This window comes from Salvelinus alpinus, chromosome 33 (genome assembly GCF_045679555.1).
Source record: "Salvelinus alpinus chromosome 33, SLU_Salpinus.1, whole genome shotgun sequence".
NCBI lineage: Eukaryota > Metazoa > Chordata > Actinopteri > Salmoniformes > Salmonidae > Salvelinus > Salvelinus alpinus.
The window spans coordinates 7,645,616-7,666,106 of NC_092118.1; the positions used below are offsets into that span (position 1 = coordinate 7,645,616).

The following is a 20,491-nucleotide window of genomic DNA, read 5'->3' on the forward strand; positions in this document are numbered from 1 at the left end:
AATCACAGCCTACTTTGCCAAACGGGTAATGATTTAACAAGCGCATTCGCGAAAAAAGCACTGTCGTTGCACCAATGTGTATCTAACCATAAACATCAATGCCTTTCTTTAAAATCAATACACAAGTAAATATTTTTAAACCTGCATATTTAGTTAATATTACCCGCTAACATGAATTTCTTTTAACTAGGGAAATGGTGTCACTTCTCTTGCGTTCTGTGCAAGCAGAGTCAGGGTATATGCAGCAGTTTGGGCCGCCTGGCTCGTTGAACTGTGAAGGCGATTTCATCCTAACAAAGACCGTAATTAAATTTGCCAGAATTGTACATAATTATGACATAACATTGAAGGTTGTGCAATGTAACAGGAATATTTAGACTTAGGGAAATACAGAACGGTTCCGTATTTCACTGAAAGAATAAATGTTTTGTTTTCGAAATTATAGTTTCTGGATTTGACCATATTAATGACCTAAGGCTCGTATTTCTGTGTGTTATCATTTTATAATTAAGTCTATGATTTGATATAGCAGTCTGAGCGGTGGTAGGCAGGGTCGTAAGCATTCATTCAAACAGCACTTTGTGCGTTTGCCAGCAGCTCTTCGCTATGCTTCAAGCATTGAGCTGTTTATGACTTCAAGCCTATCAACTCCCAAGATTAGGCTGGTGTAACCGATGTGGAATGGCTAGCTAGTTAGCGGGGTGCGCGCTAACTTTAGTATTGCCAGTGTAACAGTATAGCTTCCGTCCACGCTAACTAGCACCACGCTAACCAGCGTTTCAATCGGTGACGTCACTCGCTCAGACCTTGAAGTAGTTGCTCTGCAAGGGCGGCGGCTTTTGTGGAGCGATGGGTAACGATGCTTCAAGGGTGGCTGTTGTCGATGTGTTCCTGATTCGAGCCCAGGTAGGGGCGAGGAGAGGGACGGAAGCTATACTGTTACACTGGCAATACTAAAGTGCCTATAAGAACATCCAATAGTCAAAGGTATATGAAATACAAATGGTATAGAGAGAAATAGTCCTATAATTCCTATAATAACTACAACCTAAAACTTCTAACCTGGGAATATTGAAGACTCATGTTAAAAAGGAACCACCAGCTTTCATATGTTCTCATGTTCTGAGCAAGGAACTTAAACGTTAGCTTTTTTACATGGCACATATTGCACTTTTACTTTCTTCTCCAACACTTTGTTTTTGCATTATTTAAACCAAATTGAACATGTTTCATTATTTATTTGAGGCTAAATAGATTTTATTGATGTATTAAGTTAAAATAAGTGTTCATTCAGTATTGTTGTAATTGTCATTACAAATAAAATAAATAGTAAAATTAATTTAAAAATAAATTTAATTTTTTATTAAATCGCCATTGGCTTTTTTGGTCCTCCAATAATCGGGATCGGTGTTGAAAAATCATAATCGGCCGACCTCTAGTTAATATACTACATGGAACTATCTGGGAAAATATAGGCATGTACTCTAAATATACAGTACCAGTTTGGACACAGCTACTCATTCAAGGGTTTTCTTTATTTGTACCATTTTCTACATTGTATAATAATAGTGAAGACATCAAAACTATGAAATAACACATATGGAATCATGTAGTAACCAAAAATCAAAAATTTAAAAATCAGAACATATTTTATATTTGAGATTCTTCAAAGGAGCCACCCATTGCCTTGATGGTAGCTTTACACACTTGGCATTCTCTCAACCAGCATTTTGAGGTAGTCACCTGGAATGCATTTCAATGAACAGGTGTGCCTTGTTAAAAGTTAATTTGTGAAATTTCTTTGATGCATTTGAGCCAATCAGTTGTGTTGCGACAAGGTAGGGGTGGTATACAGAAGATGGTCTTTTACAAAATAGGGCTAAGCCCATATTATGCCAAGATCAGCTCAAATAAGCAAAGAGAAACGACAGTCCATCATTACTTTAAGACATGAAGGTCAGTCAATACTGACAATTTCAAGAACTTTGAAAGTTTCTTCAAGTGTAGTTGCAAAAACCATCAAGCACTATGATTAAACTGGCTCTCATGAGGAAAGGAAGACGCAGAGTTACCTCTGCTGCAGAGGATATTGGAGTTACCAGCCTCAGAAATTGCAGTCCAAATAAATGCAGAGTTCAAGTAAGAGACACATCTCAACATCAACTGTTCAGAGGAGACTGCGTGAATCAGGCCTTCATGGTCAAATTGCTGCAAAGAAACCACTACTAAAGGACACCAATAAGAAGAAGAGACTCGCTTGGGCCAAGAAACACAAGCAATGGACATTAAACTGGTGGAAATCTGTCCTTTGGTCTGATGAGTCCAAATGGGAGATTTTTGGTTCCAACTGCCATGTCTATGTGAGACACAGAGTAGGTGAATGGATGATCTCTCCATGTGTGGTTCCCACCGTGAAGCATGGAGGTGGGGGTGCTTTGTTGGTGACACTGATTTATTTAGAATTCAAGGCACTCTTAACCAGGATGGCTACCACAGCATTCTGCAGCGATACACCATCCCATCTGGTTTGCGCTTAGTGGGACTATCATTTGTTTTTCAACAGGATAATGACCCAACACACCTCCAGGCTGTGTAAGGGCTTTCTGACCAAGAAGGAGAGTGATGGAGTGCTGCATCAGATGACCTGGCCTCCACAATCACCCGACCTCAACCCAATTGAGATGGTTTGGGATGAGTCGGACCGCAGAGTGAAGGAAAAGCAGCCAACAAGTGCTCAGCATACTTGGGAACTCCTTCAAGACTGTTGGAAAAGCATTCCAGGTGAAGCTGGTTGAGAGTGACAAGTGTGCAAAGCTGTCATCAAGGCAAAGGGTGGCTACTTTGAAGAATATATATTTGGATTTGTTTAACGCTTTTTTGGTTGCTACATGATTCCATGAGTGTCATTTCATAGTTTTGATGTAGAAAATAGTACAAATAAAGAAAAACCCATTAAATGAGTAGGTGTCCAAAATTTGGACTGGTACTGTATAAGATGAGACTTCTACTACTGTCGAAAACAAACAGATTAGCCTGACGCTTGGACCAGTCCGACTGGTTTGATGACATCACTGAAAACACAGGTGCTAGGTCTCCCTCACAAAATATGTATCTTGACCTCAATGGGACTTTGTGGATAAATAAAGGTTAAATAAATACAAAAACATGCGCACCTGTGTTGGCAGGCATGTCGCCGGCGGGGTCGGCCTTGATGTTGCTGGGCTCCATGAGCAGCGGGCTGCTCTTCTCAGCTGGTGAGGAAGGCCCTTTCTGGGGGGGGCTGGAAAACCCTGCATGGTGGGGTAGTTCCAGGGGGAGGAGGTTGCCCTCATGCTTCATTTCTGCACTGCTGCGGTCGTCACCACTGCAGAGGCAGTCCAGTTGCAGCTCTGGGGCCCCGTCAAACACCTCACCTACGATACAGAAACACACATTGCAGGGTGTCCAATCAAAAACACATTTTTTGACCAATGGGTAAAATAATCATGTTAATTGTGTAGATCAGTGGTTCTCAACTGGGTTTTGCCTCAGGACCCAAATTGAACCAGGTTGTCTCAGTCGTGACCCAATATTCACACTTTTTTTTGTTGCCAAAATACATTCTGGAAAACAATTTTTTTAATGCTATATTGATAGTAAATGTAGCAATTATATGACAAGGGAACAACCTTTCCACCTCTCATTGTGGATGACACAATTTTCCCATATTCTTGATGAACTCACTGGTTTAAGACCACAATTTACCAAAAATAGCACTCCTAATAGCACTATATTGAAAATACTGTGATTGAAGAACAATTGTTCAAAGATTAAAACATTTAAAATGTGTCATTTATCTTATCAAGAGTGACTTGAGTCCATACTTTTTTTCCTAATGTAAGTTCATTATTATTCTACATACCTGGTTTAAGTTCAGACTGGAGTATTATTTTACCCACGACCCATTCAAAACCTCCAGTTGAGAATTGCCGGTATAGATAATCCTGTAAGAAAGCCAATGGTCCAAACCGCATGTCCCTATCATAATCTGTTCAAAATGTAATAATTTAGGCAACCGGCTACCTGACAGGCTCACTTTCCTGTTGAACTCATTATCTTTCTTCTCGAATCCGCAGGACATAACAATAGAGGTTAGATGGAAAGCGATTTTCAGACACGTCATGTAATATTTTAGTATATGCTTTTCATATTAATTCAAAATTCCTGTAATTTTTCAAAGATTTCTTACAAAAACAAGCGCATCTCTGAAATTTCAACTGAGCACTGAGCATATACCAAGCTTTTCATTTTCAAATCCTTTTACATTTAATTCTGCTTGTGTCATGCTAAAATTAGCTTTTTGCAACTTGCGGAAACAACTTTGATGACAACCACAAAAATGTAAAATCCTCAATAGCTATGTCAACAGAGCCCGGTGCTTATTATTGGATGCATTAGACATAATGTTAAATTATGTTTTCGAGAAAGACCCCACTGAACGATTCAGAACAAGAATAATCATATTTGCCTTGGTAAAATGTATTTTATACCATAAGAAAACATTTCGCCCACTGTAGGCAGGACAACCTACACATTGAGATGTTAGACCACTTTACGGTCACTTGCTGTGGCTTTACTTTTGAAATCATACATGACCACATCACCTTTCACATAGGACACTCAGTTCTAATAAAGTCACAATATTGTGAGACGTTCACATTTAGGCCTAAATGTGCTCTAACTTCATGCAACAATTACACCTGAAAACAGTCCTAAATGTCAATGATATAGGCCTATCTGTAGTAGTAAAAGAAAACAATTATAATTTAACAACTTGAAGCTATAAAAAGTAGATGTTTTACTGCCGATCGGCTGGTAACGCTAGGTTCTATGACAATGTATACAAATAGCAACGTCTTCCTGTTACACTGTTGGTTCTAGAAGGTTGAAAACAAACAATATAATACTTCACATCCCTGAAACAGATGGGTTTTGGATTATGACAGGGTAAAAAAGTCATACTGAGTTAATTAATTTCTTTAAACATTTCATATTTTCATGACATGACTAAGCCAGTTCAAATATACTTTTTTTTAAAGAATAGATATGTATATTTTTAATCTAAAATTGTCACTATATATATATTTTTTTTTTCATTCTGTAGTGTACTATGTGGGGTAACCTACAATGTCAGTGCAATGACAAGTGGGGATCGACTGAGAACCCAGCTGATGAATGGGCGTTAAGGACAAGTACCCAGTCAGATCATGACTAAAACAACATGGGGCTCTTTACCATGACCAACATCTGTGATATCAGTCCCAGACAGTGTGGACATCTGCACAGCAGCTTGTCATTACGAAATCAAATCTACACCTGGGGTTAATGAAATAATATCATATAACTATAATATGAGAGCCAATAGACAGTACTTTAACGCCATAAAGTGATCAAGTAGAAAACGTGCAATATCAAGTGCGCCTATACGTGTGGTCTCAATTATATAGCCTGTAGACTACGTTATATGGGGCAGGGAAGCACGGCGCAGTCGTCTTTAACTTCCTAAATATGATAGGCTATAGTTTAGACTCCAACGTCGACTGGAAATACATTTTACACTGCTTGAAAAATCATCCGGCTCACATTTGTCATTTAGAGGATGCTCTTATCAAGGGCTCAGAGGCAGACAGGTTTTCACCTTGTAGGCTCAGGGATTCGAACCAGCAGCCTTTCAGTTACTGGCCCAACTAACCGCTCAGCTTCCTGCCACCACCACTTATACAAAATGCTCCTAAAAGTTATGCAAAACGTAGCTCTAGTCAAGTAAGTAAGTGTCCACTCTCCTATATTTCACCCCAACTACGTCTACACTATTGGCTGATATAGCCCAAAAAGACAGCTAGCCTAATATATAAAAATTGGCCACTTAAGAATCTCTAGTATTTTAACCTATTTCTTGTGCAAAAATAGCCTATTAGAAATTTTGACTAGGTGGCAAAATTGCTGGGACCGGGGCTGCGGTTTTCACCATTCATTTGGTATAGGCTTCCTTCTTTTCACTCTGTCATTTAGGTTAGTATTGTGGTGTAAGTACAATGCTGTCAATCAGATTTCTCCTATCAAAGCCTTTAAACTCTACACTGTTTTAAACCATGGCCTCACCATGGCCTCATGGTGAAATCTCTGAGCGGTTTCCTTCCTCTCTGGCAACGGAGTTAGGAAGTATCTTAGTAGTGACAGGGTATATTTATATACAATCCAAAGTGGAATGAATAGCTTCAACATGCTCAAAGGGATATTCAATGTCTGCTTTTTACATTTTTACCCATCTACCAATAGGTGCCCTTCTTCGCGAGGCATTAGGAAACCTCTGGCCTTTGTGGTTGACTGTTAGAAATTCACTGCTTGACTGAAGGATCTTACAGATAATTTCATGTATGAGGTAGTCATTCAAAATCATTTTAAACACTTATTGCACACAGAGAGTCCATGCGACTTGAGCTAATTTCTAGGAGTTGAATACCTGACTGAAGACATTTTAGCTTTTCATTCATTTCAAAACTAGTTTTGAAACTATAGACCATTCATTTCAAAAACGTCTAAAAACATAATTCCACTTTGACATTAAGCCAGTGACACAAAATCTCAATTTAATTCATTTTAAATTCAGGCTGGAACAACATTTGGTCAAGTCAAGGTGTATGAATACTTTCTGAATGTATTGTAGTTGAAATTGTCGGTCCGTCACCTGGCCTTAATTTCAACGTCCACAAAAAAAATGTTGGTCCTTAATTGGCTAAACCTAGACGTCTATGATTGGTTCAGATTTGGACCGGACGAAATCTGAACCAATCATGGACGTCTAGGTTTCGAAAGTTTGGACAGTACAGTACTTGACTACACTACTTTTCTTTACTGTATTAGAGTATAGATCAGAACAGTCCTTGTACAATAGAATGGAATAGAATGGAGTTTAGTAGACAGTAGAGCACACTAGAGTTGAGGTCCAGAAATCTGCAAAAAAAAAAAAAAACACCTTGAAAAAAGAAAAAAAAAGAAAAAAGAAGTCACCTGTGTTTCATATTGAAAGTCAGTGTATTTCCTGCGTCAATAGAGTGATCAGGGGTGTTAGAATATAGTTTTTCTTCAAAGAAAATACATTAGCGCAACACATTCGGCAGAAAATAGCTTCCTTTTCATCAGGATGGCCACCAAAGTGCAATTCTATTTATAGGAGCCACATTTCAAATGAGCTTAGAATGAAAAAATGTATTTTTGGCAAAAACGATGCATGGCCATCATATTTCTAATGTTTATCATAAAAATAATGTAGCCAGCTACATATAGCCCTTAAATTTCCTAATTTTCACATATTACCAGAGAAAAGGAGAAAAGGTAGGTTACACTGAGAAAAGTAGCTACACATTAGTCAGAGCATGGTCTGCTGATAAAATGCCCGTTTGTGAATTATCATCCAATTGGAGAAGTGCAACTGATGTACAAAATGTGTGCTGACAATATGCACCATTTTAGATCTGATTTACAAAACGCAGCAAGATATTTCTTATGTGGCAAAAAAAAATCTCAAAAATGCAGAATTCTGCATTAACACGACCCCTGTTGAGTACACTATAATGTAGTGTAGTATACTTTACTTGAATATAGTGTGCTGTACTCCGATGTCTGTTGCACACGTTTGGACATCTATGAATGGTTCAGATTTGGTCCGGTCCAAAGCAACCAAATTTGGTCTTGTTTTGTGGTGGAGCTCATTAAATTAATAGCCAGTGTAGAATAATACCCAAATATTTCTACCTTTGTGTACCTATTTAGGATACATCACCATGAAGAGAATGACATTCATATCCATAATTATGCAGGGACGGACCTATGATGAAATTCCGTTAACACAATTCTGTTACCAGGTATAAATCCACTAGTGTAGTTTAATAACCAAATTAGATGCTTTCAAACGCAACATGTCATAGTTGACACCCCATTCTTTCTGCAGACGTCTTTGAATCTTAACTTGAAGCCTATATGTAACAGTTCTGGCAAAAAGTGGTCACTTGGGGGGGGGGGGGGGCTGAAATTCTGCTACCAAACTTTGCATCTCCACAGTTCTTCAAGTAATTGTGTTTTTATAAAATGTTCTTGGTCAAATCTTAAAAGTAGCCTGTGCATAGAGTTTGAAATCAAATGGTTATTGATTGGTATACATTTTAAGTGTCTCAGTGCAATTCTATTACAGTGGAATTGTCTGTAGCTAGGAGACATGTTGTGGTTTAGTGGGTTGAAATTGATTTATTGAAATGTCCATGTGGTCTATATTAAAAGGGCACTTTGTAATAACTTAGAACAGGCTTTAAAATATTCAAGGGATTCGAATAGTACTCTTTGTGGAATGATTGATTGATACCCATTGATTCTTTCAAGAACATAACTTAGAAATGCCTCACGAAGCTTGCTTTACTCCAATGTTTGTAAACAACGTACGTGTAAACAAACTGTATAGCCTAAAAACGAATGATGATGGGGGGGGGGGGGTCGATAGTTACTTATAAGGACATTGTTTTTGAGATATCGTATAATTTTGACAATGGCACAATTTAATTTCTGCACTAGTTGGCTGTACCTGCAACAAAACGCCAGTATTTGTGCTACATCACCTTTGTTCAAATGTGAGCAATTAAGAAAAAAAAGCAGGGCGGCAGATGGCCTAGATTAAGAGCGTTTGCGCAAGTAACCGAAAAGTCACTGGTTTGAATCCCCGAGCCGATTAGGCCCAAAATCTGCCGATGTGCCCTTGAGTAAGGCACTTAACTCTAATTGCTCCTGTAAATCTCTGAATAAGAGCGTCTGATAAATTCCTATGATGTAAATGGAAAATGCCATCTGCCCCATATTCATTGACTCAATTCAACCATTTTGGCAAATGTAGGCATAATAAAAATGTACAAAATTAAAGAAACAGACTTACTTAGCATAGTCCTGTTATTCGTTTGAGCAGCACAAGTGTATTGCATGTCAGTAACTTGTCAGTGTGTTTAAGAGATTGACCAGAGAGACAGTTAAACTGGGCATCTGGTGTTCAACATACCTTTGAAGTAATGTCTTGTTATGATCTGTCCATCTTGCCCATGTGAGACTGAAACCTCATTCAATGTGGCTGCTACCCTGGCATTGACAAGCGAACGGCTTTAAGGACAGGCCCGTTTGTGTTCCACGCTAAAAAAAAAGAATAATAAATTAAATACTACATCCTTCTGTCCTCGGTCTCGTGGAAGTTTTATGACTCAAGAATATCTTGAGAGAAACGCAAACCCTTCTGCTAGCCAATATCCTGTGGGAGACAGAAACAGAGAGATGGAGGAAAGGGAGGGGAGGCAGGGTGGAAACAGGAACACAGGCGAGGTAACTATTGGTCGTTTGCATGGCTCTGAAATCCCCATAGGGCCTTGTGCTGCTCAAATATGTTCATCTTGGAGTGTGTCTAACCAGCCACTTCTCACAAACACAATACAAAAAAAGGGCCTTCTCAAAGTCTAAAGTAGGCTTGTGAACAGAGAACTAACAAATCACAAGTTAGGGTGTAATAGTACACCCTTTGTACTGAACCGTTCGGTATGGGGACCTCAGGTCTGTCCGCACTGAACCCCAATTAATACATTTTTTAAAATGTACAAAATAAAAATACACTAGGCCTATAAGCTATTGTAGGCCTATGCCTCAAGTAAATCTGAACTGAAAAACATTTCAGGCTATTCCATAAAACATTTTATCTTAATTGTCGCATTTGAAACTGTGCTTTTGTGAGGCGCAGCCAGGAACTAGTTTAAATCTCCAGTTTGGGAACATTATGTCTTGCCAGATTACAACAGCGATGGACAGATAGTGGATAAAACGTTAACAGTACGTCGCCACGCTCAATGAGAATAGCCTATGCATGTTGACACATTTCAGGGCTCCACAGTGCAACCATTTCTCACATTTCAATAAAAATGTTAATGGTGTACCAGCTAAATTGCAGTGGTCCATTGCAGGAATAGGTCCATTCTATGAATTATGTTTCTATAATTGAAATGACAGCCACCTTGTATTCAAGAGCATGTCTCAACCGATGGCAGGCACAACACAAAAACCTCAGATGATGTAAAGTAGGGTCTAAGCTTTAATATAAGTGAATGTAAGGCAATGCTAGAGGTGTCTCTAGAGACCTGGGTTCAATCCCGGGCTGTGTCGCAGCCGGGAGACCCGTGAAGCGGCGCACAATTGTCCCAGCGACGTCCCGGTTAAGGGAAGGTTTGGGCCACCGGGATGTCCTTGTCCCATCGCGCTCTAGTGACTCCTTGTGGCGGACAGGGCGCAGGCACGCTGACCTCAGTCGCCAGCTGTATGGTGTTTCCACCGACACATTTGTGACGACCCTCCCACTCTGTCTGCCGTATTCTCTCTTTGTTCTTGTTTCCTTATTAGGATGTCGGTGGGCGGAGTTGGGAGGGTCGTCAGCTACATGGGAAACACCTGGGCCCGGTGTCTCCCAGGATAAATACACCACTTCCCCATTCATGGAGGGGACTCTCTCCATGCAGACACCGTCATAGATTTTGTTGTGGTTTTTTGTGACTTTTTGGTTGTTTGCATTATCACATTCATGCATGCAAACCACTCACTTACACTACTGATTACTGATTACACACACCATTGTTAATTGCATTTAGGTTACTTTATTTAATAAATATATTTTGTTACTCCTTATCTCCACGTTGTCTCCCTTTTGTTACGGGCTTTGAGCCGGTTCGTGACACATTGGTGTGGCTGGCTTCCGGGTTAAGAAGCAGTGTGGCTTGGCGTGGCTCGCTACCTTCGCCTCTACCGAGTCGGTACGGGAGTTGCAGCGATGGGAGAAGACTAACTACCAATTGGATATCACGAAATTGGAGGGGGGGAAAAGGGGGGGGGGGGGGGGAATATATATAATAACACCTCACGGTGTCCTGTGTGAATTTAAGTATGCTCTCTCTAATTCTCTCTTTCTCGGAGGACCTGAGCTCTAGGACCATGCCTCAGGACTACCTGGCATGATGACTCCTTGCTGTCCCCAGTCCACCTGGCCGTGCTGCTGCTCCAGTTTCAACTGTTCTGCCTGCGGCTATGGAACCCTGACCTGTTCACCGGACGTGCTACCTGAGCGGAACTGAACTTTAGTCATTTCGGTAATGAGAAGGACAAGTGTCATAAAGGTTATTTTTGAGAAATATATCCTCATTCTGAAAACAGAAGTGAAGAAATTAAATGAATCGGTGCTCAACTAAGGACTACTCCAATGGATGATGCATCATGGGTGAATAGAAATTTATTGGAAAAAAATGAGTTTGTACAGCAACTTCAAACAGTGTTATGAGAAACATGTCCACAGGTGTTGAAGTAATAAACATTATAGTTTAATGTAAACAATTTATGGCCAAACTACAGCAGCCGTGTTTTATTCAAATAAACTTAATAAAGATGACCCGAAGATTTAATGATTTGGTAATGAGACTTTGGGGTGACATTTTTTCCCCATTATAATAAAGACAGTGCCATAAACTAGGCATCTTAGTCTTCAGAATTATAGTTCACCGTTGCAGATGCATCACGGATTTCGAACTCAATTTGCTAAGCCACGGTTAAAGCTGGTTTCATGAGAATCACAGTTGTAAAAAAAAAAAAAAAAAGTGATTCTTAAAAGAACCACAGCTACGCTAGACTCCGCATGAGCTTAGTACAACCGTCTTACCAAGATAACTAGGGCTAGGAATTGCCAGGGACCTCACGACCTGATCAAGACACTTTGGTGCCCCGATTTAATATGTATTTAAATTCACATAATTCTAGATGTGTTGCGATTAGATACTGCGATTTAATTGCAATTTGATGTTCCAAACATATTGCTCACTACATGTCCTCTGCTGAGAAACAAGACAGAGCATAAGAACATTTATTTTGATCAGTCATGGAAGTAAAAGTGCTGAAAATGTGTTGGCTCACTGTTTAAAAAGGAAGATGGGTAAAAAGCTATAGGATGAAAAATACCCGTGTTAATGTGCAGGTAAAGCCAACTAACATTAGCTAACGAATCTTAGCACCAGTGGTAGAAAAAGTACCCAAATGTCATACTTGTGTAAAAGATACCTTAATAGAAAAATCACTCAATCAGTAAAAGACAACCAGTAAAATGCTACTTGAGTAAAAATATTTGGTTTTAAATATACTTGAGCATAAAAAGTTTATGTAATTGCTAAAATATACTTAAGCATCAAAACTATAAATCATTTCAAATTCCTTATATTAAGCAAACCAGATGGCACACTCCAACACTAGGATATTACATACAAACCAAGCATTTGTGATTAGTGAGTCCTCCAGATCAGAGGCAGTAGGGATGACCAGGGATGTTCTCTTGATAAGTGTGTGAATTAGGCCATTTTCTGGTCCTGCTAAGCATTCAAAATGTAACGAGTACTTTTGGGTGTCAGGGAAAAATCTATGGCGTAAAAAGTACATTGTTTTCTTTAGGAATGCAGGGAAGTAAAAGTTGTCAAATATAAATAGTAAAGTATCAAAAACTACTGAAGTAGTACTTTAAAGTATTTTTAATTAAGTACATTACACCCCTGCTTTTTACAAATCGATTCTTGGGAGTCAAATTATCAATATAATATTGTGATATGTAACTATTGATTTCACCCGCACCACTATTGACAACCCCAAATAAAATAGGCTATACTTGTTTGTAAAAAAGCTTCAAAATAAGTTTAAAACGATGTTTTTGATATCGTGGACTGTCAGTTGTATCCAAGTACCATCTATGAATGTAAGAGAGATTAGGCCTACATTTCTCCAGGCCCATTTCTAAGTTATGGCAAAACAAGTGCCTGGGCTGTCGTTGATGAAAAACTAAAGAAGGATTGTTCCTTTCAATACTTTTTGCCTATTTAAATGTACTGTGTCCTAGGCTAACAATTTCCACTTTAGAGGACAGGAAAGCTGCAGCTGGTTTGAAAGCTTGAGTTGACTGGGTGAATGAGAATCATTGGGCTGTGGGCCACTGACCTAAAGTAACCTCACTCCCTTGCTCATTACAAGTCCAATGTTCTGTAGAGCTTATCAGGAACCTTTGTCCAGGAAATGGGTGCTACTGTTCTCAAAGACTGGTGGAATTTAAATCATAGGAGGCATTCCCAATACATTATAAAATCTTTTTTTTTTTTTAAAGGGGATATCTGCATTTGCTACATCCATTTATTTTATTTTATTCATGATATACGCCCATTGATTCCTGAAGAGGCCTAATTCAAAAACCTTACTTAAAAAATATAATTTTGGTCAAATAGATTACATTAATTTAGTTCCATGTCTAGGGGGAGCAGACATTCTGAGGTAGGAAATTAGGAATATGCCCTTTAATCCATTTTATTCTGTACTTTATTCGAAGCCTGTCATGAGAGCTATAGGGAACGGTCCCCTCATTTGTAAACATAGGATTGTTACTCAGCAATGGTGAAGATGCCATACAAAGCTTTAAGAGAACTCGTGTTGCTTATGCCAAAGTTTCAGTACCTCCTTTGATGGTGAGCATGCATGGGAGTGTGTGTGTGTACGTGCAATCTCACAGTGAAAGGCAGCAAGAGACTGAGTTCCATCACAGTAGAACATCGAGTGGCAGTAAGCAAATTGGGTGTAACTTTTGTTCTCCTGAATGTCACAACATCAGCGGATGTAACTCTACTGGTTAAGCGAAAAGTCTTCCATACTCAGCACCAACAACAGCGTGTGAAAGATAACATTAGCAGATTTTGACCATCACACTTCAAGGAATTCTGGGTACAGAACTAGTTGGAGTTCTAGTCATTATATTTATATGAGTTTGGCCTCTAATGACCCACTGAGGAAAGAAAAAAGTCACCTCAAATTAAAATCCCCCCCCACACACACGTAGAATTGGACATGGACAACAGAAATACCTTGTTTACATAAGGTATTACATAGTATTCAGACCCATTTCCATGAGACTAAATTGAGCTCAGGTGTATCCGGTTACCATTGATCATCCTTGAGATGTTTCTACAACTTGATTGGAATCCAATTCAATTGATTGGACATGATTTGGAAAGGCACACAACTGTCTATATAAGGTCCCACAGTTGACAGTGCATGTCAGAGCAAAAACCAAGCAATGAGGTCGAAGGAATTGTCCGTTGAGCTCCGAGATAGGATTGTGTCGAGGCACAGATTTGGGGACAGGTACCAAAACATTTCTGTAGCATTGAAGGTCCACAAGAACAGTGGCCTCCATCATTCTTAAATGGAAGGAGTTTGAAACCACCAAGACTCTTCCTAGAGCTGGCCGCCTGGCCAAACTGAGCAATCAGGGGAGAAGGTCCTTGGTCAGTGAGGTGACCGAGAACCCAATGGTCACTCTGAACCCGATGGTCACTGACAGAGATCCAGAGTTCCTCTGTGGTGATTGGAAAACCTTCCAGAAAGACAACCATCTCTGCAGCACTCCACTAATCAGGCGTTTATGGTAGGGTGGCCAGACGGAAGCCACTCCTCAGTAAAAAACAGATGACAGCCCGCTTGGAGTTTTTCAAATGGCCCCTAAAGGACTCTGACCATGAGAAACAAGAATCTCTGGTCTGATGAAACCAAAATTGAACTCTTTGGCCTTAATGCCAAGCGTCATGTTTGGAGGAAACCTTACACCATCATGCTGTGGGGATGTTTTTCAGCGGCAGGGACTGGGAGACTAGTCAGGATCCTTGATAAAAACCTGCTACAGAGCGCTCAGACTGGAGCGAAGGTTCACCTCCCAACAGGACAACGACCCTAAACACACAGCCAAGACAATGCAGGAGTGTGTGGCCCAGCCAGAGCCCGGACTTGAACCCGATCAAACATCTCTGGAGAGACGTGAAAATAGCTGTGCAGCGACACTTCCCATCCAACCTGACAGAGCTTGTGAGGATCTGCAGAGAACGGGAGAAACACCTTAAATACAGGTGTGCCAAGCTAGTAGCGTCATACCCAAGATGACTCCAGGCTGTAATCGCTGCCAAAGGTGCTTCAACAAAGTACTGAGTAAAGGGTCTAAATACTTACGTAAATGTAACCTGTTTTTGCTTTGTCATTATGGGACATTATGTGTAGATTGCGGGGAAAAAACAAATACATTTTAGAATAAAGGCTGTTAACAAAATGTGGAAAAAGTCAAGGGGTCTGAATACTTTCCCAATGCACTGTATCTTCTAAAAAGTCAGTGTCCAGTTGCAGGTGGTTAGTTTGAATTTAGAAAACGCTCTGTTATTAAAATAAATCCATGTTTTCCTTTATGAAGTAATCCAACAATGTGTAAGCCGCCATCTTGTCTTTTTAAAATATTCTCTCATTGATCGAGACAGGTGAGTGTCATAATGACATACTGCACTTTGGGGTGGAGCCACTGGAGTGTATGGTTGATGAAACAGTGAAGCATGTGTTGATGTATTGTTCTAAGTACCAGTATGTGGAAGAGAGGGATAGATTGATGGTCATTGAGGATGGACAGGGATGGATGATTGACTACACACTCCAGTACAGTAGGTGGCGGCATGTACCTCTAACGTTTGTTTGCAGACCGCCATTATCTTATAGAAGGGGTGGACACACCTGTCTCAATCAATTACTATTATAACCTACCCATAACCAGAAACCATGGATAGATGGCAGAATTCGCGCTAAACTGAAAGTGCAAACCACCGCATTTAACCATGGTTGAATACAAACATTTTAATTATTCCCTCCGTAAGGTAATCAAACAGACAAAACGTCAGTACAGATACTTTAATAATGGAAAAATGGTTGTAATCAATTTATCACTAGCCACTTTATATAATGTTTACATGACCTACATTACTCATCTCATATGTATATACTGTACGCTATACAAGACCATGGTGCTTGCCTACGGAGCTGTGAGGGGAACGGCACCTCCGTACCTTCAGGCTCTGATCAGGCCCTACACCCAAACAAGGGCACTGCGTTCATCCACCTCTGGCCTGCTCGCCTCCCTACCTCTGAGGAAGTACAGTTCCCGCTCAGCCCAGTCAAAACTGTTCGCTGCTCTGGCACCCCAATGGTGGAACAAACTCCCTCACGACGCCAGGTCAGCGGAGTCAATCACCACCTTCCGGAGACACCTGAAACCCCACCTCTTTAAGGAATACCTAGGATAGGATAAAGTAATCCTTCTAACCCCCCCCCCCCCTTAAAAGAGTTAGATGCACTATTGTAAAGTGGTTGTTCCACTGGATATCATAAGGTGAATGCACCAATTTGTAAGTCGCTCTGGATAAGAGCGTCTGCTAAATGACTTAAATGTAAATGTAAATGTATACCATCTACTGCATCTTGCCATCTTGATGTAATGTATCACTAGCCACTTTAAACTATGCCGCTTTACATGTTTTCATATCCTACATTACTCATCTCATATGTATATACTGTACGCTATACCATCTACTGCATCTTGCCTATGCCATTCAGCCATCACTCATTTATATATTTTTATGTACATATTCATTCCTTTACACTTGTGTGTATAAGGTAGTTGTGAAATTGTTCGGTTATATTACTTGTTAGATATTACTGCATGGTCGGAACTAGAAGCACAAGCATTTTGCTACACTTGCATTAACATCTGCTAACCATGTGTATGTGACAAATAAATTTGATTTGAAAGTGGAGTCACAATTCAACGGCTCAGACATTATACGTATGTGGCAGGGTATACAGACAGGGTCTACAGACAATCACAGATTACAAAGGGAAAACCAGCCACATCGGACACCGACGTCCTGCTCCCAGACAAGCTAAACACCTTCTTTGCCAGCTTTGAGGACAACACAGTGCAACACTCTTTCACCTCATTAGGCTGAGAAAAAAAAATTGGCTTGGCCCCTAAGACCCTCAAACTTTAACAGATGCACAATTGAGAGCATCCTGTCGGGCTGTATCACTGCCTGGTACGGCAACTGCATCGCCCGCAACCACAGGGCTCTCCAGAGGGTGGTGCGGTCTACCCAACGCATCACCGGGGGACACACTACCTGCCCTTCAGGACACCTACAGAACCTGATATCACAGGCACGCCAAAAAGATCAACCTCCCAAGCAAAGGCCTGTTCACCCCGTTATCATCCAGAAGGTGAGGTCAATACAGGAGCAACAAAGCTGGGACAGAGAGACTGAAAAACCACTATCTCAAGGCCATCAGGAATGTTAAGTAGCCATCACTAGCTGCCTACCACCCGGTTACTCAACCCTGCACCTTAGAGGCTGCTGCCCTATATACATAGATATGGAATCACTGGTCACCTTAATGTTTACATACTTCTTTACACATTTCATATGTATATACTGTATTCTATTTTAGTCAATGCCACTCCCACATTGCTCATCCTAATATTTATATATTTCTTAATTCCATTTTAGATGTGTGTATTGTTAGATAATACTGCACTGTTGAAGCTAGGAACACAAGCATTTTGCTACACCATCTGCTAAATATGTGTATGTAACCAATAAAGTTTGATTTGATGAGAGAAGATTTGAAATAGACAAGATGGCAGCATACACATTGTTGGATTACTTCGTGGAGCCCCCCAAAAAATTATCTGAGCATTTTCGAAATTCAAACGAACCACCTGGAATTAGACATTTTTAAATATACATGTTTGGCCAAATCGAGAACTAAGATAGTGTTGCCAAGTTAAAGTTCATTGTAAATGATCTGTGCTAAGCCAAACAGTACCTATCCTGTAACCGCTAATGGAACATCACAACATTGTTAGCCCGTTGCAATCTGCTAGCTATGTATCACAATCACATTTAACAACCATGATCAAAAACACAACTAATCTCATTTGTAAAAATTCAGAGTCTGACAAATTGAACACAGACTTCATTAGTCACCATCAAGTTGTCAAATGCAGCACGGGGCAGCAGGGTGGCCCAGCTGTGAAGAGCGTTGGGCCAGTAACCTAAAGATTGCTTGTTCGAATCCCCTAGCCGACTAGGTGAACAATCAGTCGATGTGCCTTTGTGACAACACTGTCCAGCTATTGAAGTTGTGTTGCAATCTTATGGCAAGATCCCAACTTACTATTTCGCAATCATGTCATCATGACCATTGGGGTAGTTAGATAACAATATAGTTTGCTAGCAGTTAGCTAACTCGCTTTCTGATGACAGTGATGTTGGCGTTAGTTAACTAACTAACTAGGTAGCGTTTACTAGGTAACTACTAGTAGCTAACTTGTTAGCAAGTTGTTTAACGCAGAAAGCTAGCCACATAACTCATTTAAACTTCATAAACGCTTCACATTTTAACTGTTAGGCATTGCCTTAACCATGTTATTCTGTGGCTCGTACGCTGTTTTTCTATAACTAGCTATTTAGAAGAGCTAACTAGCTAATGTTAGCTCTATCGGTAAACAAATACATGCCTGCTTAGCACGCTAACGTTAGCTATGGCCCAAGGGCTAACTCTGGCTGGTGGTGGTGGATTCTAGCTACCAAGTTCGTCAGCTAGCTATTCGAGTAGACAGAAGTAGAAAAAGACAACTGTATCATGTCCAAACTGGCATTTCAAGAAAACAAACTATCCTACGCAACACAAAAAGTCAGATTTGTTGCCTTGCCTGAGTTTGTTACCGATAGTCACCCCGTTTCGTAGCGACTAGCCAGACAGATCCCACGAAGTCCTGCTGCACGGTCGGTGTAGTCAATCATGTGACTTGAGCAGGAAACAGGTAGAGCTAGGCCTAAATACATTTAAGCCGAAGCCACAAAGATGTATCAATGTTAACACACATAGCCTAGATACAACTAAAAGGAATACATTATTGCGAATGCCACATATTTAACTGCACCACCCCCGGCCTTGACCAAAACTGATCTGATCAATTGCACATGACGTCACGACGACAATTTGTAAACTCGATCCATTTTGAAGAGGGGTCGCAATGTATGCTGCGTTCAAAACAACTGTGAACTCGGACAAATACGGTGAAATCATGACCTCAGTGATCCTCGTGTCGGAAAGTCGGAGATCTAGAATGAGGCCCGAGTTCTGGAGTTGGAATTCCAAGTCGGATGACCGTTCAAATCGAGCTCGTTCAAGTCGAGTTCGGGTTTTTCCGGAGATCCCAGTTGTTTTGAACGCACTGAAGTCCGATATTTCGGAGTTCCAAGCCCCCAGTTGTTCTGTGCGCGGCCATATTTCTGGAAGATGTGGGCACTTTAGCAAACGATATCATTCATGCATTATTTATTTAACCGTTATCAGGGAGTCATACTGAGACCAATGTCTCTTTTACATATGAGCCCTGGATTACATAAATTACAAAAAATAGAAATGCAAGCCGAAAGAAAACACGGTCATAAAGAATGTATTTCCATGTTTCTCTTGCTGCTTTGGAATAGAAGTTGGAACAAATTTGGGCCATGGAGAATAAACAATATCATTTCCGGTAGGTTGTGCACACTAAAGTAAACAAAGATTATCTATTAGATTGATAAAATAGTCGAGTGACCGCTCTAAAGTGAGGAAATGGAATGGAGTCCCTGGAGAAGGCGGTCAGGAGTAGTGCAGTTTTATCATGAGGAGACGTATACTTGGAAAACGGAGGAGGAATGAAGGGAAATTGAGAGGGAGAGAAGGTCTAACAGAAAGAGAGGGTGAGATTGAGTCGGATAAGAATGGTGGGGAAAAAAGGGAGATGGTTTGTTAAAGAAGAAGGGGGGAAAATGTAAGCAGAGGGAGCTGAAGACAGGAGGAGAAATAGAAGTGAATGAGGGTGAAGTATCAGAGGTGGTAAATGCGGGAAAGTTATCGGAGACCGAGGTATGCACCGATGATCAGGATAAAGAAGAGTCTGTGACAGTAGGAGTGACGTTTATGGAAAAAGTGGACTCTTGCCTTTTGGCTGATCCATTTGTGGTTTTACGGTGGGTGAAAAAAGAGTTGGGTCATGTGGAATCGGTGAGGGTAACTAGAAGTGGTCTAGTGATAATTGTTTGTGTTTCTGTTGGGCAGAGGGAGAATGCGCCTGAAGCAAAACGAATGGGGCAATAAAAGTGAATCGTTTCGTTCTCAAGAAAGGGGCACCAATGAAAAAAGTGATAACTGGGGTAGCAGTAGATATAAAAGTTGACCAGCTGAGGGCAAAGATTCCCGGTGTATATGATGCTCGTCGTTTGATGCGACGCAGACGGGGTGGCGAGAGTGGGTAAACAGAATAGTCATTGTCTGTTCTTTTGAGTTTTAAAGTTGAGTCTTTGCCTGACAGTGAAATATAGGATATATAAGGTATCCTGTACGAGCGTATGTGCCGAAGACATTAAGATGTTACAGGTGTCAAGCTTATGGGCATGTGGCAGCAGTGTGTAGGAGGGAGGGTCCAAGGTGTGAAGATGTGAGAAATGTGCAG

General features: G+C 40.5%; 1 protein-coding gene across 6 annotated transcripts in view; it reads right to left on the reverse strand.

Moving 5' to 3' along the window:
• The window catches only part of LOC139562820 (oxysterols receptor LXR-alpha-like), a 32,184-nt gene extending 13,345 nt beyond the window's left edge, over positions 1–18,839 (reverse strand). For 2 of the 6 annotated variants that reach the window (XM_071380933.1, XM_071380931.1), the window contains exons 1-3: positions 18,701–18,839; positions 9,080–9,207; positions 3,174–3,413 (exon numbers count right to left, since the gene is read on the reverse strand). In XM_071380933.1, coding sequence (XP_071237034.1) covers positions 3,174–3,339 — 166 coding nt within the window. In that variant the 5' untranslated portion in view covers positions 3,340–3,413; positions 9,080–9,207; positions 18,701–18,839. Of the gene's footprint in view, positions 1–3,173; positions 3,414–3,901; positions 4,060–9,079; positions 9,208–18,700 lie in introns of those variants that run through there. The other 4 variants (XM_071380932.1, XM_071380928.1, XM_071380929.1 and 1 more) reach the window with 4 other exon arrangements.
• Between the last annotated feature and the right edge of the window lie 1,652 nt (positions 18,840–20,491).